Source organism: Pseudopipra pipra, chromosome 7 (genome assembly GCF_036250125.1).
Source record: "Pseudopipra pipra isolate bDixPip1 chromosome 7, bDixPip1.hap1, whole genome shotgun sequence".
Taxonomy (NCBI): Eukaryota; Metazoa; Chordata; class Aves; order Passeriformes; family Pipridae; genus Pseudopipra; species Pseudopipra pipra.
In genome coordinates this window covers 39,681,008-39,703,411 of record NC_087555.1, presented here as the reverse complement: position 1 = coordinate 39,703,411, position 22,404 = coordinate 39,681,008, and the positions used below count along the sequence as shown (strand labels likewise).

At 55.1% G+C, this 22,404-nt stretch overlaps 2 protein-coding genes across 4 annotated transcripts in view; one reads left to right on the top strand and one right to left on the bottom strand.

The window, feature by feature from the left end:
* Positions 1-22,404, bottom strand: part of UPP2 (uridine phosphorylase 2) — a 29,123-nt gene that overhangs the window by 5,905 nt on the left and 814 nt on the right. Inside the window, exons 2-4 of one of the 3 annotated variants that reach the window (XM_064661837.1) lie at positions 1,958-2,044; positions 1,249-1,366; positions 23-181 (exon numbers count right to left, since the gene is read on the bottom strand). In XM_064661837.1, the coding sequence (XP_064517907.1) occupies positions 23-181; positions 1,249-1,366; positions 1,958-1,983 (303 nt within the window). In that variant the 5' untranslated portion in view covers positions 1,984-2,044. Of the gene's footprint in view, positions 1-22; positions 182-1,248; positions 1,367-1,957; positions 2,133-22,404 lie in introns of those variants that run through there. The other 2 variants (XM_064661838.1, XM_064661836.1) reach the window with 2 other exon arrangements.
* Positions 18,560-22,404, top strand: part of ACVR1 (activin A receptor type 1) — a 49,702-nt gene continuing 45,857 nt past the window's right edge. Inside the window, exon 1 of the mRNA XM_064661824.1 lies at positions 18,560-18,690. The gene's annotated coding sequence lies outside the window, so the exon portion shown is untranslated. The remainder of the gene's footprint in view (positions 18,691-22,404) is intronic.

Sequence of the window (22,404 nt, the reverse complement as noted above, 5' to 3'; positions counted from 1 at the left end):
TGGAGATCAGCGCAGAACTCACGCTGATGGAGAGCACGGGCCCCGCCCGGTACATGGCGTAGCGGTCCGACCCCGCGCAGATGTCCGGCAGCTCCTCCCCGGCGCCCGCCAGGCCCAGCTCCCGCCGCATGAACTGCGCGAACGCCCGCATCCTGTTGGGGCTGCCGCCCACGCAGACAAACTGGAAATAAAATAGCAATATGTTGCTACTTCTGAGCTAAAACGGGTAGCAAGAGTCAGGCTGAATGTGGCCGTGTGGCTGCGCCAGACGCGTCTCCCCGGAGAAAGCAGCGGGATGCTGCTCCCCCGCAGGGACATCGGAACAACTGAGCGTCCCAAAACCAGGGGTTAACACGAAACCCAGGCTGTCACTCCATCAGGGTGGTGACTATGCTGGGTCCAGGCAGCCGTAGAGCTGCATGAACTTGGGTATCAGTCCCAGGCAAGAAAATCTCAAATAACTCAGCAAATTTAGGCTGTTAGTGTCCCCACTGACAGCATAGCAAACCCAGATGTTGGAGGAGCTTCTCGCTGAATTTATTCTATGGACAGTGCCGACTGCAATGACTGAGCACTGCTGATGGCATAGAGACCGTAAAGTCAGGGAGGAAAAAGGACAAATTTTACATATTAAAGGAAAAAACGGTCCTTGAAGGTAGGAGGGGATTGAGCATTTGGCTCCAAGGGCTGCAAGGCTGCAAGGCTGCTGATCCTGCTGCCAGGGTGCAGGACAGCAGGAGCCCATGGGAGCAGGGCTGTGCTGAGACTGTGCCAGGCTGCTCCAGCCCCGGACACTGCAGCTCTTCCCCTGCACTGCTGGAGAAAGGCTCCGGTTTGAAATGGAAGTGGATGCCATCGTGACAGGCTTTTGACAGCAGGTCTCAGACAAAAATAATACATCCTCCTCCCCTTGTCTCCAGTAGATGATGATCAAATGCTTTGGACAAATGCCTCCTCCGTCTGTCCTCCAGTGTGGGGCCAATATAAAATCAGGTTTTATGGAGCTACAGGTTTCTAAAAGGGTAATTTTCTGTTGGGATTTCTGCCCAAAACAAGCAAGGACAAACAACCTCCCTGCCCAGGCTGCCCTGGGTGGCTGAGTCCCCTTGCTGAGCAGCCAGCCCCCGTCCTGGAAGGAGCATCGGCAGCGGTGGGGCCCTGGCATGGGTCAGCAGGGACATGGGACATGGGACTGGGGAGCCTGTGGAGGGGGGAAACTGCTGCCTCACTTTTGCACCTGCTCTTTACCTTTATGTCCCCAAACATTGCTGGCAGGTTGTGTGTCTTCGTTCCCAAGTCCAAGTGGTACAGGATGTCCTCCTCCATCGAGTCCAAGTGCGGGTTTTTAACATGGACAAACCCACCCCTGTGGGGAGACAGGGAGGAGATGGGTTGGGGTGCTGGGTAGTGCCCACAGGGATGGGAATGGGCAGGACAGGGCAGCCTGGGGAACCTGTGAGGGTACACACAGCCCTGATGTCATGGGGATGGGACAGAGAAAAGCCACCTCTGTGTGGCATCTGGGGCAGCTGCCTTTCTGCTCCAGGCAGCCTCTTTGACACCTGTTATATCTATGTATTTGGCAAAAAATGTTTCTTGGTATTTATCAATTTTGTCAATGGCAATTTTAGCTCTTTCCCTCACAGAGGTCTGCCAGCAATATCCAGGGGCAATGTGCTGTGCTGTTCTGTATATGTGACAGCTTATTAAGCTCTTAGCAAATCAAGGTTTCACACTTGTATTGTGCCAAATAACTGCCTGGTAGGATGGGTGCAAGTTAAATCCAGACTTTGCAGGCAGCAGGAGGCTGGTTTGCTGTCCCTTCCCACCTGCTGTAAGAGATGAGAAAAAACTAAATAACAATGCAGGTAGGTTTTATAAATGAGGCTTAAACAAAACCCAAAGAACATTTTTCTTGTCTGATTAAAACAAATTCAAAGGTTCCCCTGTTACTCACCCTGAGTAACCTGTTGTTTCAGTCATAGTGGCTCTACCAGAGTCAGCTGAAAGTGATCCCCTGCTGAAAAGGTAAGGAAACCACCCCGTGTCCTCAGCCCTCGGGGTTTGGAGCTCAGAAGAGGTTTCAGGGGGCTCTGCAGGGGCTTAAATACCTCCCGTGCTTTGTGTGGCTCCCCAGGTCAGCAGTGGCCTGTCCCCTTCGCCCGGTCCCCGCGGCCCCTCGGGTGCCAGGGCTCCTCCCAGACGGGCTCTTTGGGCCAGTGCGTCACCAGTGGCCTCGACTGGTGGTGCTGGGGCCGGTGACCTGCTGGCCCCGGGGCAGGGACTGTGTGCCCTCCCGCCGGCAGGGCGGACACATGTGCACCCCGGGGTGACAGGGTTTGTCTGAGCTGGCTGTCACTGTGCTCCCACCCTCAGCTGTGCCCCTCTGGGCCCTGGGGACCAAGGGGCACTGATGCCCTGGACACCACTGGTGCCCTAGACACCACTGCTGGCCGTGCTGTTCTCTGGCCCCAGTCGGTGCAAATCCAAACTTCCCTGCGTTTTGGGGTGCACAAAGACAGAGTTTGGGCTGTAGCCAACCTCCAGCCCAGCTCAGAACAGCTCCTGACTTCACTCTAAGCAGTGCCCAGCCAGCAGTGTTTGCTCTCACTGTCCCCACGGCCCCACTGCAGCCCAGGAGCCCGTCAGGACGGTGTGTGGTCAGGGGGCTGGGGCTGGGTCAGCCTTGCTCCAGATCAGGGGGAGCCAGAGTGCTCCCGGGGCTGTGAGAGGGCTGTGGTGCTCCCTCAGGAGTGGGAGGAGACTGGAGATACTGGTCCTGCTGCCTGTCCCAATGACAGATGTGGCACTGGAAGATATTTTAGGCAGTGGCGGGAGGGGCAGAATCTGGCATTTGCTGTTGGCCTCTGGGAATGGTAGGTGGAAACTCTGGTTAATTAGATAAGTGCTAGGTAATTAATTACTGGGTGAAAGTACATCCTGTGGGGCTTGCTTGCACCTGGCATCCAGGCAGTAACACAGCCCTACTTCACTAGTGGGGCAGGGAAGGAAATTGCTGTAACTGAGGCAGCCTTTTGCCAGGCAAATGCCCATTTTGCTTGGCAAATACCCATCTAAACCCCTTAAATTACAAAACCCCATATAAAAGTAAATAAATATTGCAAACCAGTGGCCCAGGAACATGTAAATTGGGTACCTTGCCCAAGACAGGGTCAGGATGGCTCCGAGGAAAGGAGGGAGCAGAGCCTTTAGGGATATTTCAGGCTGGCTGGAGATGTACCAAAGGCAGGCTGGAAGGATTTCTCTGCTCTGATGAAATTCTCCCTCCCCGGATGCTGTTCACATATGCCTGCCAAAGATGACTTATTACTGACGCTCCACAGCACTCCTGAAGAATACAGGTCTGGAGCCTCTTTCCCCTTTCAGAGAGCACCAGACCGCACACAAAATTGTACTTGAGGCTGCACACACCTTCCTCCCACCGGAGTCACCCTGTTTGCTGTGGTTTTCTGCAGAAGGCTCCATGTTTCAGGCACATGGTGGTTCGTGCCATGGCCTTCCCCCAGGTCTGTACAGTCGTGTCCAGTGGGCGTTCCCTGGTTTGGGAACACGGCGGAGGGTTTGCTGCTGTTTGCCAGCAGCGGCAGGGAACGCTCCGGGGGAGGGGAGTTCACGTTGAGGCTTCCCATGGGTTCTCCTCCTTCTCTGGGCTTGTTTGGTGGAGGAACATGAGGTTCCCCTGCCCCACGCCTGCCTCCAGCAGCCCTGGCTCCTGATGGGAATGTGTTCCCACAGAGCACAGGGCCGGAGGCAGCACTGGCTGCTGCCCTGCCCGTGCCACGAGCCACAAGCCACACATCCCATGTGCCCACTGCCCACACAGTGGGGCTGGGCTGGGGCTGGGCAGCCACCCAGCACTCACTGAGAGGCTGGTTTGGCACACGGGGACGTGTTACTGTTGCTGGTGTGTGAAGGAGAGGGAACAGCTCATGCGATGAGCCCAGATCAGACCGTGGGATGAGGGGGCACAGCAATCACCTGCTTGGCAAAGGGAGCGTGGCTGACAGGGAAGGAATGGCACAAGTCCTCACCCTGCTCCACTGTTTTGCAGCTGCTCCAATGCTGACTGGCAGTTCACAGCCCCAGGGGGTTCAGAGGAGCAGGACCTTGGTCTCGCTCTGCCACAGCAGCGTCTTGGCCCTGTGAAGAGTGGGCTCTGCAGCGGGCTGAGCCCAGCCACAGCACTCTGCATCCCCAAGGGCATGGCTGGGGGCAGGACTTTGGTCAGGGAACAAGGATTCTGTGCTGGAGGGAAAGGTGGGGTTTGTCAGAATGATGGATAGGTGGGTAGACAGATGGACAGACAGCTGGACATGTGAGTGACCCTGTGGCAGGGAGGGAGTGAGTACAGCCCCATGCCAGCACTCCCAGGAGTGGAGGTGGCTGCTTGAGCTGATAAAGGCGATGTTTCCATGTGTGCCTTCGTGGTGGAGTATTTCTGGCCACACCTGGCAAGGTTCAAATCATCCCACAATAAAACATTTTCCTGGAGCACATATACAACTTCTTAAGGTAAATATTTCCTTATGAACTAAACAGTGTTCCAACACAGCCAGGGGCCATCGGGACATCCCTGCCTGATAGTCAGTGAAGCCCCATCCCTGCCCCACCACAGCCTCTGCCCCCAGTGTGCTCAGTCCCAGGTACGAATTTCCCTCGTGCCCTGCCTGGGGCAAAGGGGAGAGATTTTGGAGGGTGGCCCTGCTGAGTGAGCAAGGACAGAATCCCCTGGAGCCACAGCTCTGTCTGGAATGGCAGGCTGAGAACTGGTGTGTAAGCAATGTTCCTGCAGTGATTGTCCCTGCTGTGCCCAAGGTAAAAGGAACAAGCGTGTTCTGTTTAAGTAAACACGATTGCACCAAGGGAAACGGTTGGATTGTGCTTTTGGCTTCCCAGAACTGATGCCAAGGAGAAGGGACAGCAGCTGCCACAGCCATGCAGGTTTTGGGGCCTGTCTGGCCAGTACAAAAAGTCCCTCACGTTTGGTTCCCTCCTTGGTGGTTGTTTTTCTCATGGTTGTTCTCCTTTGGGATGGCTTTCAGTGTATCCCAAACTGAAGTGTGGCTGTTCTTCTCCTACCTCATGCTTGCCATGGCAGAGGAATGAAATGGAGTGGAATAATAGAAAAGAATATAATAGATGTATAGATTAGAATAATGGAATAGAATAGGATAGGATAGAGTAGAGTACTAAAATAAATTACTTTCAGTTGAAAGGGACCTGCTGTGCTCGTCAAGCCCAACCACCTGCCTGTCCCCCTTCCTCAAGGCAGAGTGGGGAGGTGGGGATGGTGAGAAGCAGAGAGCCCTGCCCCGAGTGAGTGTTTGTTTGTGCCTGATTCAGAGCTAAATCCATCCTCTGCGAGTGCCAGGCAGTGGAGCTGTTAGCATATGTGCTGGAGGATGACAAATAAAGCCCGATTAAGGCTACGGCACAGGAACATACGGCAGCGTAGACAGGCTCTCAGGAAGGGAGGAGCTGGGGAGAGCCAGCACTCCCGCGCCCATCCGACACCTCTCGTCATGTTAAAAGCTATTTTAGAGCAGACAGGGATGGCAGCCTGTGCACCACAGGAAGCTCCCACCGGCTGCGTCCTGCCAGGGCTGTGCAGTCTCTGCTCCCAACAAGCCCCAGCAGCTCCTTCTCCACTTAGCTTGTCTCTGCCTTCCTCCCGCGGTGCTGCTGCTGCAGCTCCCCGGAGCTGCTGATGGATGAGATATTTCATCAGCCTGGAGCGCAGCCCTGTCTCTGTCGAAGGCCGGCAGCCCCTGGGGGCTCGGGCTGGGCAGGAGGGACAGGTTCTGCCCGTAGTAGGAGTGAGCTCCTTCACCACCACCCCGGCAACTCACGTGAGCCTCTGCTCACTCCAGCAGTTCTGCAGAGAGCTGATGAACATTCACAGTGCAAGGGATGTCTGGTGCATTCCTCTAGTGATGATTCCTGGCAGTCGGAGTAAGGGAGCAGCAGAAGCACCAGGGAGTGTTTTACCTGACAGCAGCAAGGCCCCGAGCCAGCAGCACGGAGCTTTCCCCCTCCCCTTCCCAGCCCTGTGCTGTGAAGCCAGAACAGCAAACACGGGGGGCAAAATGTGCATTTTTATCAGCTGTTTGCTCTGGCTCCATGTTTTGCCTTGTTTATTATGGGTATAAAGCTGCTCCTGACGTCGGGAGCAGTCAGTAAAACACTCTCCGGAGGAACCAGGCTCCACAAACCCTCGGGGCACGCGGGTAACAGCAGCTTGTCAAGACATGTTTCCCCCGAGGTGAAGTACTGCCACAAACCCATTTATTTCAGGCAGAAATCAGCTGCCTGACGTGTGTCGCTATTCAAGGAGCCGTTGAGCCGCCAGTCCCGTGTGGCTGCGCCGGAGGGGCTGGGAGCGCTGCTGGGAGCGCTGCCGGGAGCGCTGCCGCTCGGCTGCGGGAATGTTCCTTGGAGTTGTGGACAGGGCTGAGCCGCTTTTCCCTCTGTCCCCTCTGTAGCCTTATTCACAGCGTGTGAGGTTCACCGTGGGGAGGGCAGGAGACCGGCCCGCCCTGCCCGGGTGCTGTCGGGGCACCGCGCGGGCTGTGCCCACGCTCTGGGTGTCCTGGGCTGCCCGGGAGGGGCGGGCACAAGGGAGGCAGCCACGCACACCTGCCCACGCAGGTTCAGGGAGCACCAGGCTGGTCCCCACACACCTGGGGGAAAGGGCTACAGCTGGGTTTAAATCTGGCAGTTTCTGGCTGGGATCGGCGCTGGTTTGCTGCAGGTTTGCTGCAGGAGCACAGGCCCTGCCCCGGCTCTGCCCGGCTCCACCGCTGTGTCACTGCTGCCCACGGAGCCCGTCCTGCACAGCCTCTTCCCCGGCCCCGCTCGGATCTGCCTCAGCAGCAAACGCTGCTTTTGGCATCTTGCTTTTCCCAAGGCCGAGTTCCTTTCATGCCTCCAGACGGGGTGAATTGAAATGAGAAGGAAGATGAACAATGGGGCAGTTTGGCAACAGGGACCCCTCGCCCAGTCTACGGTGGGTTCACCCTTTCCCTCTTCGTGCTGGTTTTTGTTCCCTTCACCCTGTGGGGATGGGGATGCCGACCCAGCCCTTACACCACGGGGATGGCATTGCCAGCAGGTTCTTGGCTCGCTCCATCCCTCTGCAGCCAGCAGCAGCCCCTTCCCGCGGGCTGCCCGCCTCCTGCGCAGCCACCAGTCCTCCCCAGCGGCCCCACATTCCCTGGTTTTCTGCCGGGAGCACCCGGAGAGGCTCGCGCGGGTGCCCAGTTTGCCGGGAGGAGCGGGGCAGTGGCCGTCCCTGCCCGTGCAGCCCGGCTGCGCTGGGAGCAGCCACGGGCTCGGCGGTGCTCCCCGGCCCGTGGCACCCGCAAACGATTCCTCTCTGCTCGCTCCCTTCCTGCCCGGCGCTTCCCTGCTCTCCAGGCTCGGGATCCAGATGGTGCCTGGCTTTTTCTTTCTTTTTTCTTTCTTTTTTTTTTTTTCTTTTTTTGTTCACATGGGTATTTTTATCCTTTCGTCCTTCAGTCCCTGGGCTTGTGGGTGCCTGTTGCAGCCGCCGGTGCCTGCGGGTGCCGGCAGGAGGGAGCGCTGGGAGATGTCGGCAGTAAGGCCGATGACGCAGGGCACAGTTCACAAACCACGCTGCTCGTCAGCCCCAGTCAGGGCTCAGAAACAGGACGAGGAACAATTTCTCTTCAGGCAGCGTCTGGGGGTTTGGGTGGCCGTGCCCCAGCCCTGTGCCCCCCAAAAGCTGCCCCCCTGCTGATGGGGTGCCCGTGGCTGGTGCAGGGCTGGAGTGGGGGATGAGCTGGTCCTTGGCCCGGCAGCTGGGGGGTGTGTGTGGTCAGCAGTACCTGCTGCATCGCTCCATGTGCTGGATTTGTCAGGATCTGAGTTCCCTCAGCATGGCTGTTGGGTTCCTGCACTCCGTGGGGGATTAGGGGCTTCCAGCAATGACAGACTTACACTGGCTCCACTGTTTCAAAATGAAGCATCCAGACACTACCTTATCCAACTTTATTGAGAAGGAAATGGGTAAAGGGAAAAATTTTGGTTCTAGAGGAGTGCTGCTGGTGCTAGCTCTGCATTTCAGTGCCCTGTGGACACACATGCAGGACCATGGCAAGACCATCCCCCCCTTTGCTCCCTTTTCCCTGCACCCAGATCCACCAAACAGGCTTGAAGTAGGTTTGGGTTTTTTTCTTTCCTTTTCAAACAGTTTCTTTCCTTTTCCCTGTATTTAGCACATTTTCTGATCCCAGGACTTTTCTCCTTCTCCTCCAGGGAGGCTGGAGAGGGAGGGTTTGTCCTGCAGGCCTTCCTGACCTGCTCTCCTGCTCCACTGCTGTGGGAGCCCAAGCCTCCAGGCACTGGGCCAGCCCTGGGCAGGCAGAGACCATGGAGCTGGAACCAGGTGGGAGAAGCATGAGGGGGGTTAAAAATTATCACATTAAAATCAAAGTGGTTTCTTGCAACGTTCAGGACATATCCCTGCCTTTCTCTGCAACTCTGAGGACCAAGGACCTTGGTGATGCAAGTAAGGGATCTGGCAGCTCCACGGCTTCACCAGGGTTTTTAAGGTTTAAAACCACCAAATGTTGCCAAGGCTTCCTGAAGTCTTGTGGTCAATGAAGGCAGGAACATAGAAAGGCACCAGCTAAGGCTGGAGGCTGGAAGGGAGCAGGAATAAATGGTGATGTGTCCTCAAGGGTGCCCATGACCCCATGAGCTGATTTTGGAAAATGCAGGTGAAGGGGAAGTGGTCAGGTGTGCACACCTTGGGGAAGGGCTGGGTGGGATGGGGCTGCTGGCTGTGCTGCAGAGGAGATACTCAGGAGGAACAGCGCTGTGCCAGGCCCTGTTTCCAGGATGAGGGGTTGTGTTGGTGCCCAGTGGGCTCTGTGCAGTCAGGGCAGTGTGGTACCAAGGGCATGAGGTGGCAGGACAGCCCTGCTCCTTCCTTACCCTGCAAACAGGGCTCAGAAGGTCACTTCATTGCTGTGACTCTTTCCATGAGCCCCAATTGACTACAGATGGGAGTCCATGGGCCAGATGATCCATAAGACCCCTCCTAATCTCCCGGGTGTCTCTGATGGCTGCGGATCAGAGGCACTGCTCATGCCAGGGCGGGGGATCTCTGGCATCTCTGGAGCTGTGCGAGGTGTGGGACTGAAGAGCTTCAGCCATCCCAGAATGCACAGCCACTCCCTGCGTCAGCAGAGCTGGGACTGGTCTGCACCGGGTGCGAGAAGACATTCTGCAATACCTTAATTATGATTTAAATTACAGGCCCAGAGCATTAAGCTCCATCAGATAAAGCACAGGGCAGATCTGCTGGAGCACATAAACCTCTGCCCATCTGCAGCGGGACGTGCAGGGCCACACGGCGGGGGCTGCCGGGGGTGGGCAGGGGTCCCCTGCGGCTCCCGGGACGCTGCCGGCGCTGGGAGGCTCCGAGCGATGTCCGTGTGTCCCAGAGCCGGGCACTCGGAGCAGGGGCAGCTGCTGTCACCCCGTCCCTCCTGCGCGGCCCCAGCGCCGACCGCGGCAGCAATTCCTGCTGTGCCCGACCGCGAGCGCCCGGGGAAAAGCGATCGCTAATGAGGGAATTAATGACGGATTCTGCATCCTGTCTGCCAGGAGTTAATGTTCAGAAGAATATTTTCAGGTGCCTTTCAGCGTCTCCGGCACGAGGCTGGAAGGAAGGAGACAGGTGCCACCTTGTGTGGAAACGTTTCTCCATGCAGGGCACAGACAGAATTCCTTTCCCTTTTTTTTTTTTTTTGGTGACGTCGTTGCTAACTCCTCCCTGTCGGGAGGACTCGGCCAGCCCTTCCTCAGCCCCTGCCAGCTGTTTAAAGCCGCGGCAGCACGGAACCCTCCGAGACCCGCCGGAGAACGCGGCTTGCTCGGTTACAGCAACCTGAAACCCCGACTGACAGCAGGGGCTGCCGGTGGGTGAGAGGCTGGACACGATTTGGAAACATGCACTGGGACCCAGAAACCACCCCCGTGCCCTGGGCTGATCCCACAGCGTGGGGAGCAGGGCAGGGGGGGATCCTGCCCCTCTGCCCCCTCAGGTGAGACCCCCCTGCAGAGCTGCCTCCAGCCCTGGGAACAGCACAGGGAGGACATGGAGCTGCTGCAGAGAGTCCAGAGGAGGCCACGGAGATGCTCCCAGGGCTGGAGCCCCTCTGCTCTGGAGCCAGGCTGGGAGAGCTGGGGGGGTTCCCCTGGAGAAGAGAAGGCTCCAGGGAGAGCTGAGAGTCCCTTCCAGAGCCCAAAGGGGCTCCAAGAAAGATGGGGACAAACTTTTTAGCAGGGCCTTTTGTGATAGAACAAGGGGTGATGGATTTCAAAATAAAAGATTAGAGATTTAGAGTAGATATTAGGAAGAAATTCTTGGCTGTGAGGGTGGTGAGGCCCTGGCACAGGTTGCCCAGAGAAGCTGGGGCTGCCCCATCCCTGGAAGTGTTCAGGGTTACACAGTGTTTTGTCGCTGCTTCCCATCCCCTTGCCCAGCTCCTCCTGTGCTCTGGAGCTGAGCTCTGGCAGCAGCACTGGGTTCAGGGCCACAGCACATCCCAGCCTTGGTTTATCCTGTGCACAGGAGTTGTGCTCCCAGGAGGGACCCCGCAGATTGACAGCCAGATAGACCACGTTGGGCTCACCCAGGGAGTCGGGCTGTGCCCTCAGCCATGCCAGTCACAGAAGAGCTGAAGAAATGTGGGCCCTCCCAAAGTGCTTTATTTAAGTACGATGGTGTCTCACGGCACACACTGGCTGTGCTGGGCTGTCTGCCCTCTGACACACTGCTGGGTTATTTCTGTCACCTCCACTGGTGACAGACACTCTCCCTCTGTCCCTTTCCAGCTGTCCAGAAGCATCACAATGAGCACAGTTTGGCTCTGTCCTGAGTCAAACGATGAATCACGTGTCTTCCCTGCTCCAGCCACTTAATCAGCTAGTGGAAAGTAAATGTGATTCCTGGCTTTATGAGAATCCTTGGATGAGAACTGTCACCACAGCTGCTACTCCCTCAGCCTGTCCTCCCTATGAGCCGCTCAGGCCCTGGCCCTTGCTGCTCTGACCCCACTCCCTGTGCTTTGGAGGCATCAGTCCTGCTCTCTGCTGGCAGATATCATACAAAGATGGCCCAGTCCTTGCATCCAGCACCTCCTCTCCCTCCTAGGTCCAGATAGAAAAGCATGGGTCAAGGCTGCTCCAAAGTAGTTGACAGTTTTCCAGCTCAGAGCCCAGCTCCACCTCCAAGCAGAAGGAACCTGTCACAGAGAGGTGCAGGTGACAAGACCCTCCTCAGCCCATGGTGAGGTGGGGATTCCTAACAGAGATGAGTGGGAAAAGAGGACACTGGTGGCTGAGATGGCTGCTGGCCCCTGCCTTGCTCCTGCAGAGGTGAGGGCTCCCTCAATTCAACCCCAGGGAGAGAGATCTGGAGACTGGTTGAAAAATATGCAGGCTTAAAAAAATGTGGGTTTTTTTCCTGTGTTGTCTGACTGAGCCTTTGGGATTTGCATCTTGAGCTGCTTGCTGTGATCCTAAGGAGCAGAAGCCTCTCTTCTTGTTCTGCACAGCCCTTGAGGTGTTTAGTGTGTCCAGGACCTGTGGCTTTGGGATGACCCCAAAGCACCAGGGCCAGGTGGTGAATGGTGGCCAGGAGCCACTGCTGTCCCTCTCCCCTGCACCCTGGTGCAGACTGACCAAACCAGCTCTCTGAGCACCGAGGTTACTGTAGCCAAGGGCAAAACAGGATTGGGATGAAAACGCTCTTTGGTAACAGCTGATGTTGCTTTAGGCTTTTTCAAAAGCCAGGAACAACTTTATTAGATGGCTGTGGGGCTGAGTCTTTCTGCTTCCCTGGGTGCTTTTGCTCCACTCACGCCCAGAGGTGGGAGCATTCCTGGGCAGCCCAGCACTGTGGGATCCATGGACAGCCTGGCACTGTGGGACCCCTGGGGTGCCAGGCACTGCGAGCTGCACGAAGGGGGCAAGGGACAGGGGCCACGTGCAGCTCCACGTGGGCAGAGTGGGCTGTGCTTGCTCTCCGTTTCCAGGCAATTTTGTGGACTGATTGCAGTGGCAGCAGTGGGAGCATCCAAACACACGCCCTGGCACAGGCAGGTCTGGATCAGGCACTTTGAAGCACCTTCTCTCTGGCTGTGTGTGGTTGTGGCACGCTGGTGACTGTGGCTTGTCCTTCTCCTGCTCCCTCCTCTCCTCCGCTGCACGGACCAGTTTGACAAACCCTGCCCTGCCCTCGTGTGCCGGCACTCTCCGGGTGCAGCCGGCCCGGGAGCCCACCCGGGGCTCCCCCGAGGGCCGTTCTGGTGCTCCCTGGCTGCCCCCGGAGCTCCCGCTCAGGCGGGCACGGCCCCGGCCCCTGGCACGGCCCCGACAGTAGCCCAGGGAAGGGCTGGGGAGCCTGCAGCTGGCCTGGCAACGGGACACGGACAACATGTGTTACAGGCCCTAGAACTTAAATATTTTGCTGCTATAAATGTTAGCAATGAGAGCTCTCGTTACATTTAAATGCCAGATGACAGAAGCAGAGGCCAAAAAAAGCTCCTTCCCAGCCAAGCAGGAGGACAGGGAATGACTGCGCCAGTGGGGCCCATGGGATGCAGGGCTGGCACAGGGGGCAGAACTTCCATGAGCGGGGCACTGAGCAGGGTGCTGTGCATGGCACTGGCTGGGGCACCAGCACCTGCCTTTGGTGTTTGGAATGGAGATGACCTCGCTGGCCTTTGGTGTTTGGAATGGAGATGACCTCGCTGGCCTTTCCACCCCAAACCCCCCCCCCACAGCCAGGCTCCCCTGACTGAGTTCCCACGGGCTGAACCTTGGCCCGTGAGGGCTCCCCCCAAGCTGGGGAGCAGTTTCCATAGTTTATATTTCGACATAATTTCAATAAATTCCAGTTGGCTGTTCCTGAATAACACCCGGAGCAGAAAGGAGCTGCACAGCCGTGTGAAGGGAATCTTTGCAATTAGAGAACTTGAGCACTTTTTGGTGGGTGTTTTGGTGAAACAAAGCACTGCATGTGATGGGCTTGGAAAGCACAGGACTAATTACCAGAGCTATTTTAAAAAATGGCATGAAAATGAGTTATGCTGCTAAAGCTCAGATGCAAGAACACGGTCTGCTTAATTTAATAATACTGTGTGATTTGTGTGAAACTGAACTGGTAGCAATTATAGGTTATTGTTAATTACTGGGAGCTGGGTTCTCCTCTCTGTGCTCGTGCAGAATCACACCTGGCTCCCTGATGCCCCAGCGTCCGTGGGGTTTGCGATGCAAAGGGGTGCAGGACGTAAGGACCTGAACAAGGAGATCATGGAAGGTGCTTGGGGTGAGCTCTGCAGAACCCACGGGACAGGAGGCGAGTCCTCGCTGTGCTCGCAGCCCTGGAGTGTCCCGTGGTTGCTGTGCAGGCAGTGGAGCTGCTGGGACAGGCACCGCCGCTGCCCCGCAGCCCCAGCGCGGCTCCGGCCGTGACTCAGGCGCTGACTCACGGACGCCTGATGAGATCTGTGCACTCCCAGGCACACCGGTCACAGCTAAACATTAAAACAAGCTCTTTAATTTCAAACCCGAGTGCTTCCCGGGGTTTTCTCAGCAGCTGTGCTCAGACCAGTGCTGACTGTACACTGGGAGGGGGTGGTGATGAAACGTTGCTACGTTGCAACAGCCAGATTTGCTTATTTGCATACATATATACAGAGATATATATTTAGAAATTTCCCCAAGGCAAAAGAAAATAATTCCTGACAAGCAGCAGCTTGGAAGGTCACCTGGATTATTATTTCTGTACCACAGCTCACCTCGAGCACATAAGCAAAGACATCTTTATGTCCTGATGTTAATAATGCTAAAGAGTTAAAAACCTCAGCAGCACTGAAGGCAATTATCAGGTTGGCTTTGTCAGGCACAGCCTTGTTTCATATGCTGTAACTAAATTACAATTTATTGTGTATTTTAGAAGGAATAACAGTGCTAGATTGTGGGGTTTTTGCTGTTGGGCTCTGTCCAGCCCTGGGGCCATCCCCCCTCAATGCTTGGCCTGGCCCGGCCCCCCAGCCCTGCCCACCCCCTCCAGTGGGACAGGACAGCACTCAACGCCCTGCAGAGATGGGAAAGACATGGGAGTCTAAAGGGAGATGGTTCTACCAAGTGAGGGGACTGGGCTGGGGTCCTGCAGCTCCTCAGTCTTCCAAAAATTTTCTCTATGGCATCTTTTAGCTGTGTGAGCTGTTCCTACACTCCAAGAACATTGTGAAGTGGTCTGACTTGAAATCCCAGCTGCTCCAGAGAGGCAGAATTTATGAAGTACCAAGGCAGTTCAGGTTACCATGGAAATAGCTTCAAAACAGAGAAGCCTGATTTTGCTGTCCTCACTGTCTTGGGAGGGTTTCTATGTGGAAGGATGACAGGGCAAACCTGCCCCACAGCTTGAGGTGTGCTCTGCATGTGTTGTGTTCTGGGGCCCACAGACTTCTGAAGAGTGTGGCATTTGCATAACATTAATGGTTTTTTTCTGATGTCTGTGCATGACAATTTGAGCCCACAGTGCTCCTTTCACATGGACATACCATTATTACACCTGATTAATGCAAACATCACCTGGGAAGAAGTTCCAGACTGTGTCGTGTCATGGAAAGAGCCACATGAGGTTCTCTGCCAGGAACTGCAAGAGTCTAAAATTTAATCGTACTCTGCACCTTGCAGAGCTGTGCAAAGTCAGCTGTGTATGAATACCCTTATCAAATCCATCCCACCTTTCCTTGGAGGACTGCAGAATACCTGACAAGCCAGGAGCTGTCCTGTCCTCCCTGTGCCAGCCTGGCACCTGGGGCACAGAGGCAGCCCTGTGATCCTCCCCAGATCTCTGTTGGTGGCAGAACCAGTGCTCCTGACTCCGAGACAGCACTGCCAGCCACTAACCCAAACACCTTGTCATGATATCCCTCTCAGACTCCAGCCCTGGTTTTCTCCCCACATAACATTATTACAGATAAAATTCTATTTACAGCTGGAATTTCCTAGCAACACTCACGATACTGATAGAAAAGATAACTGAAAAATCCCTGCACCTGTTGGAAAGCAAATTTATTTGTAAAGATGCTTATGATGACAAACAAGAAGGATAGAAAAATAGCCCTGTTTACAGATTATGCTGAGATTACTTCAGTAACCTAATTCTTCCCTCTCCTTCACCATTAATTAGAAATCAGCAGCATCTAAACTGATGTGATCCAGTTACAGGAGGCTGTGGGCTGGAGCTGACAAGACCTAATTCCAGTTCCCAGCACTGGTTCCTCCCGTGGCTGTGAACGAGCACTTAGCAACAGCTGTCCCTTGGTGAGCCATGCGTGGGTTACTCAATGACAGGTTCCAAAATTCATGTTCTTCTACCAGACATGAAGTAGGAACTTTTCCATGCAAAGTGCTGCTAACCCCTGTGGCTCCTCCTGTCTCCTGGGAGCCCCACAGCCTGCCATTAGTGAGGGGTGGCTCCTGCAGTGTCCCCCGTGGTTGTGAGCTCTAATAACCGCGTGGGATACGACTGTCAGAAGTGCTTTAGGCTGCAAATAAGCAGGTGGGTGTTCAGAAGTGTTGGCTGCCAGCACCACCTGTGGAGCCTTAAGGGAAGCTTGGCACTTCTGGAAACGTAGCTGTTTGGCTAGATTCTGAAAAGCCCTATTAGATACCCAACCTTTAGACTTCTCTTTTGGAAAATGGTCCTTGTTAGAGCTGTATTTTCTCCCAAGGAACACCTACACATGAGCAACTTGAATGTCACATTCAGCTACTTGGCAGTACACTATGGAAAATCACTGGCCTTGTGCTGTTGAGCCAAATGTAGAACTATTTGTGTTTTTAAGGGAATTAGTATTCTTTTCTCTGTTTAAAACATTCCTATTACTCATAGTGAGTCAAATCCTGGCTCCATTTGGAGAGTGGTGCATAAATGGGCTGTATGTACAAAGGAGCTTCGGCAGGAGCACTTCCCAACCTCTCCATGCACCTGCCTTTTCCCAAAGGAACCGACGGTCACGTCCCACCCCGGCACCACGGCTGGGATTGCTCCCCATGCTGTCCCAGCCTGAGTCCTGCTGTGTCTCCATGTCTTCTGTTCCTGCCCTCTGAGCCCCTCTCCTCCTGCCTCACAGGTGCCCATGTCACTGCTTGGGAAGCGCTGCACATGTGGAGGAAAAGCACGACCACGTCCCTTGTCCCACACGAGCAGTGAGGGAGGGCTCAGTGTGCCTCTGCTCCAGCCTGAGGCAGAATCCCAGAACCAATTAGGTTGGAAAAGCCCTCCTAGACCATGGAGTGCCCCCTGTGCCCGATGCCCCCCTTGTCCCCCAGCCCAGAGCACTGAGTGCCACAGCCAGGCCTTCCTGGGACACCTCCAGGGCTGGGCACTCCAAACCTTCCTGGGCAGCCCCTGCCAATGTCTAAGGGACACTGGAGGGTCTCTCTCCCTGTGCCTCCATGGCTGCAGGCAGTGGGCCGGGCTCGTCGCTCTCACAGGAACACGGCCCGAGGCTGATCCTCGTGCACAGCCTTGGTGTCCAGGGCTGGAGGGAGCCTGTGCTGCCCACAGGGACAGGAGGGAGCCTGTGCTGCCCACAGGGACAGGAGGGAGCCTGTGCTGCCCACAGGGACAGGCCATGAGCTGTGAGAGCCTGGAAAGGGTCCGTGTCCGTGCACAGCAGAGCTGTGTCTGGGGGGCTCCCCAGGAACACAAACATGGCCCAGCACATGCAGGATGAGGCTCTGGGACCACGAGGGCAGCCCCACACTGATCCCAGAGGGATGTGACAGCTGACAGAGCAGTGTCACCCAGCTGGAGCTGCTGGGGTGGTGGGATTCGCCCTCCCTGCTGCCTCCCGAGGCTCTGCCATCCCACCACTGCCTTGGGGAAATGCAGAGCAGTGCAGGGATGCACAGCCTGAATTCCAGGAACGGTCAGAAGGTATGTGGAGCACCAGGTCAATAATATTTGGGAATTTCTGATGTACTTGGTCTGCTCAGGATTGTTCAGCCTTGTTTACAATGTAGGATTTCATGTCCTTCATTTATCATATCACAGTGTAAGCACTCTGTTAATAGCAATTAGATGTAACTGTTCTGGAAAGCCACTGTATTTTCCCCTTTAGGAAGAAACCTGTGCCTTTCCAGGAACCTCAGTGACGTTTTCTTAGGGCAGCTGGCACAGGGACATGGTTCCACCCAAACCAGTCAGACTGAGGGTGTTTGCATCATGGTGACCTTAATGTACCCCAAAGCTTAACGTACTCATGGTCCATAATCCAATTCTTGTTGATGACACCGAAAGAAAGTAGGTTTAGATTAGATATTAGGAATTAGATTAGATACTGGGGAGAAATTTTTCCCTATGAGGGTGTGGAGACCCTGGCACAGGTTTCCCAGAGAAGCTGTGGCTGCCCCATCCCTGGAAGTGTCCAAGGCCAGGTTGGATGGGGCTTGGAACAACCTGAGCTGCTGGAAAGTGTCCCTGCCCATGGCAGGGATGGGCTTTAAGATTCCTTCCAACCCAAACCAGTCTGGTATCATTCTATGACATGGAGTATGATTGAAGTACCATGGTTGAAAGAATACATGAGTTTGGGAAATTCATTCAGGGGTTAAACTGCAAGAGGAATGAAGTCACCTTCAACCTTAAAAATTATGACATGACACTAACTAGTTTATGAGTAATTCAGTGTGAAAATTGGAGTCAGATTATTTTTTTAGAAAGTGAGACACATCAGTCTTGTACCAGGATATTTGCAGTCTGGCTCAGCCCTGTGAGGCACATCTGGAGTTCTGGGTCCAGCTCTGGCTCCCTGGGACAGGAGGGACGTGGAGCTGCTGGAGCAGCAAAGGCTGAGGGAGCTGGGGCTGTTCAGCCTCCAGAGCAGAGCCTGAGAGGGGCCCTCCCCAGGGTGTGTCAGGGGCTGCAGGAGGGGGCAGAGGATGGAGCAGGCTCTGCTCGGGGGGCCCAGCAATGGCACAGGAGGAACGGGCAGGAACTGATGCCCAGAAGCTCCACCTGGACAGGAGGAAGAACTTCTTCCCTGTGCAGTGACCCAGCCCTGACCAGGCTGCCCAGAGAGGGTGTGGAGTGTCCTCACTGGGGATAGCCCAGGACGGTCTGGACGCAATCCTGTGCCATGTGCTCTGGGATGGCCCTGCCTGAGCAGGGAGGTGGGACCCGACGGGACACTGCGGTCCCCTCCAGCCTGGCCCATCCAGGGATTCTGGCTGTATTCCCCGGTGTGTTCGGCCGCCCCGGTGGGTTCGTTCCCGGTGGGTGGATGGACTCAGCCCCGCACACCGACCCTGGCCCATCCAGGGATTCTGGCTGTATCCCCCGGTGTGTTCGGCCGCCCCGGTGGGTTCGTTCCCGGTGGGTGGATGGGTTCAGCCCCGCACACCGACCCCCCCCCTGCCCGTCCCCCGCAGTGCCGCGGCTGCCCCGCAGGGGGCGGTGTCGGGGGCGGCCGCCCGGAAGTGACGCGGGGCCGTTGCCGGTCGGGCGGCCCCGCCCGCGCTCCTTTGTCAGCGGAGCCGCCGCGGCCGCCCCATGGCCCCGCCGGCCTGAGCGGGACCGGCCGCCTGCGCCCGCCCGGCCCCGCCGCCTCCCAGGTGAGTGCCGGCCCCGAGCGGGCCGGGCCCGCCGCGCTGCCCCCGCCGGCCGCAGCGGGAGCGGCTCCGCGGCGGTGCCGCCGCCCCGGGAGGTCGGTCCCGGCCCCGCCGGTCGGTGCCGCCGGCCCGGGGTCTCTCCGGAGGGTGTCCCGCGGTGCCCGTGCCCGGGGGGCACACGGGGCGCACACGGAGCCCCGGCCCGGGTCACCGCGGGAGGCGCAGCCCCGGGGCTCTCCCGTCCCCCTCCTCCCTTCCCTTGTGCGGCTCGGCCGGGGCACAGCTCGGTCCTCGTCCCCCGGCTGCCCGGGCCGGCCCGGTGGGCGCGGGGCGGGTGGCGGGGCTGCCGGGGCTGCCCGTGTCAGTGCGGCGCGTCCGTGCCCGGGGAGGGAGGGGAGTCACGGGCCAAAGTCTCTGTGCCAATTCATCTGCTAAAGGCGCTTCTCCCCCTGCCAAACCTGCTGGCGCACGGAGGCAGCGGGGGCTGAGCCCCGGTTACCCGCAGCCAGCTCGCCCTGGGCTCCGGGGGGAAGGGATGTGCCTGGCTGCTGCCAGGGTCGGGCTGGAGCGGGAGGACGGTCCTGGAGCAGGCTCAGGTCGGGTCTGTGTGTTAACCTGGAGGCTTCACGTGCTGGCCTGTGAAATCTGGGCATGAATATAGTAGGGAAAGCTGCCTGGGCAGTCTTTCCAACTCTGTTAATCCAGAAAAATGCATAAAAATAACCTCTTTCCAGCAGTACTTTTACAGTAAGCTGGGTTTAAACCACTTTGTTTTCCAAAAGTTGAGAGAGAAATTCACCTTCAGCAGGTTCTGAAATAGTTGGGGTTTATGTAGGTGTGCTGGAGCCACCAGTGCCTCAGGACAGTGTTACTGGTGGGAGCTTTCAGGTTCAGGACTGAGCTTCAGAACTGGCACTTCTGTACAAAAACACTTTTTAGGAACAATACATTGAGCTTTGAAAAGAGAACAGGTTCTTGTCCCAAATCTCACGTTTTTATGGTCTGCATTGAATTAATCTCAGCCTCTCGTTTAAGAAACTCTGTGGCTGTAGCAGTTTGCTGTGGGCAATGACAAGTCTATTTTTAACCTTCACTTTTCTTTTGTTTCCTGTAATCTGATCTTTGCTGTGATCCTTATACTCATCTTCAGAGGGACGGTTGTGACCTGGAATGCAGCAGGCACTTTGCAAATACTCTCCGAGCTCTGTCCTTGAAGGGCTGGAGCTGTTTGAACAGTGCTGGGGTGCCTTGCAATTGAAATGGGAAAGCTGCAGTCCTGGCTGTGGAGAGCTCTCAAGTGCAGGGCTCTGGCCTTTGATGGCTGAAACTTTTTTTTTTTTCTGGAGGAGGTGTTACAGATCTGTTTTAAGGACACAAAAAGTTCCTGTGTGCACTGTGCTCCCCCCAGGAGGTGTTAAGTGTGTGCAGCGTTTTGAGAGGTTTGCTTTCTCTCAGGAATTGTTTGCTGGGATAAGACCTGCATTCCTCTGGTTGGGGGGGTGGGGATGTGCTCCTTGCCCAGTGGCCCAGGACTGGGAGTCATTCCTGACTGTAAGTCTCTGCCTGTTTGTCTCCATGCTGAGTGACAGATGTGTTTCGGTCTGTCTCCATTTCGAGACAAACTTTTAGGTCTGTTGCTGTGAGATAGATCACCCCTCAACCATCTCAGTTTGTAAATAATCAGCTCTTACAGGCCTGAATTGTAGTTAGGCCAGAATAAAACTGTGTTATATATTTTTAGTTTTAAGGCTTATTACATATCTCAAAGTTTCAAGCTGGGAAAGGGAAATCCTACTGGCCTGGTGCTGATGATGCTTCCAGAGGTGTTGCTGACAGTCTCATTAAGTTCCACTGCCCAGGAACTGTTGCTGGTTTTTTCATGACTTATTTTGATACTTACATTAGGAAACTGAAAATATTTTGGTTGCAGAGCTGTTGAGGTTGTTACCTCATGTTTATGCTCTGTAGAGAATAGGATGGCTGCCTTAGTTACTGACAAAAGAATTGGTGAAGACCCAAACGGTGTGTGCAGAAGTTCAGCCTCACCCTCCACGGGCATCACTCATAAAGGGGCTTTGGCCATATTGTGTTCCTGGAGCTCACAATTCAACACACTTTGAGACATGAGAATTCTATTTTATGCCTTAGTAGATGGATATTTGATATTCTAGTGATTGTTTACGCTCTTAACACGTATGAAGTTGGTTGCATTTGTTCTGCTGAGGCAACCTGCTAAAGCTCACCTCTAACACAAGAGTAGAAGGGTCCTTCCTCAGGAGAATGTGAGTGTGTGGAGGAACCGAGGTGAAAGGGGAGGGCTAAATATAGCCATTTCCTGCAGAACTTATCTGCTTTGGAGGCCGGCTCTCCAAATGGAACTTGTCTTCCAAGCCCTCAGAGAGGGTAGGAAGAGAACATGGGCGGGGGAAAGAACACCAGTGGGGTGTTGTGGGTGGGTTGTGTTTGTGGTTTTTGTTTTTTCCAGCCAGCTGGTACTCTGAAGTCATGCTTAAATTTAATGAAAGCCTGATGCTAAAATAGGATCTAGGGACAGCCGTTGTAAAATAATTAGGCACCCGTTCAGCCCCCTTGTCCCTGCCAAAAAAAAAGGCTGCTTGAATTCATTTACAGTCTTGGTATTGGAACTCTCAAATGGGCATCTTGATATCTGATTCTGTGTATGAACAGGTTATAAACCTGCCTCACTCACCTGTGCAGCTGTCGAGCTCCAGCAGGTTGCAGTGGTGGTGCTGAACGGGGTGATTTCTGAGTGCCTCTGTGGATGAGGAGTCACCATGTCATGGGGGGTGGCAGGCTGGCCTTGACCAGGGTGTGTTAGGGGGTGGATTAGGTGCTTTAGGACCTGAGGGTAGTCGAGACTGAGACAGTTTAAGAGCACCTTAGTTACAGAGGTAAATGACACTGTCAAAAAGCTCACCTTTTGAACTCTGCTGCCATAGGTTCTGTGGCCACGTGTTGAGGGCATAAGATATTTATATGCTGTACCTACCTGTACATATCTGTAAAGTGAGGAATAATGATGTTTCCTAGCAGTGTTGGAAAGCTGACTTTGCATGGGTTTATGAAGTATTTTGGGATCATGAATTTATAAAACGTTGTTGACTGTGAAATGTGTGGAATTCCATGGAAATGCTTTCAAGAAATTCCTTTTTTTCCCCACTATGTTTGCAGCCAAAACACAATTTTAGAGTAATGCTTTCAAAGGCATAGAAGTCCAGACAAATAGCAGTAAGTGGTTGTAGTGAAGTAGTTCTCTGTGTTACACTGGACCATGAGCATGCACGTGACCCACCCTCAGGTGAGGTTAACGTGTGCTGTTGTGGAATTGTGTGTGTACAGTCAGTGCTCACAGGTTCCACTTTCAGAGGGATTTGCATCTGTACCTTGCTGGTGTTCAGAACATGCTCTCAAAGTTCTCTCACAAGATCCACAGAGAAGGCACTGTGGTTATAAGGTAGCATTGGACTCCGTGGGATGCTGTTTGCTGGAAGGAACACGAGGAGTGTGCCTGCATTCCTAGTGCAATAAGTAGGCACTATTCCTGCCTGTGGAAGGGAGCAGTGCTGCAGCGTGGAGGGGCCGGGGCTCTGCTGGCAGCTCGGGTGTTCCTCTGCCAGGCCAGAGCTGACCTCGTGATTCATCTGAGCTGAATAGTCACCATCAGGTGCTGCATCACAGTCTGCCAGGTAGGGTAGG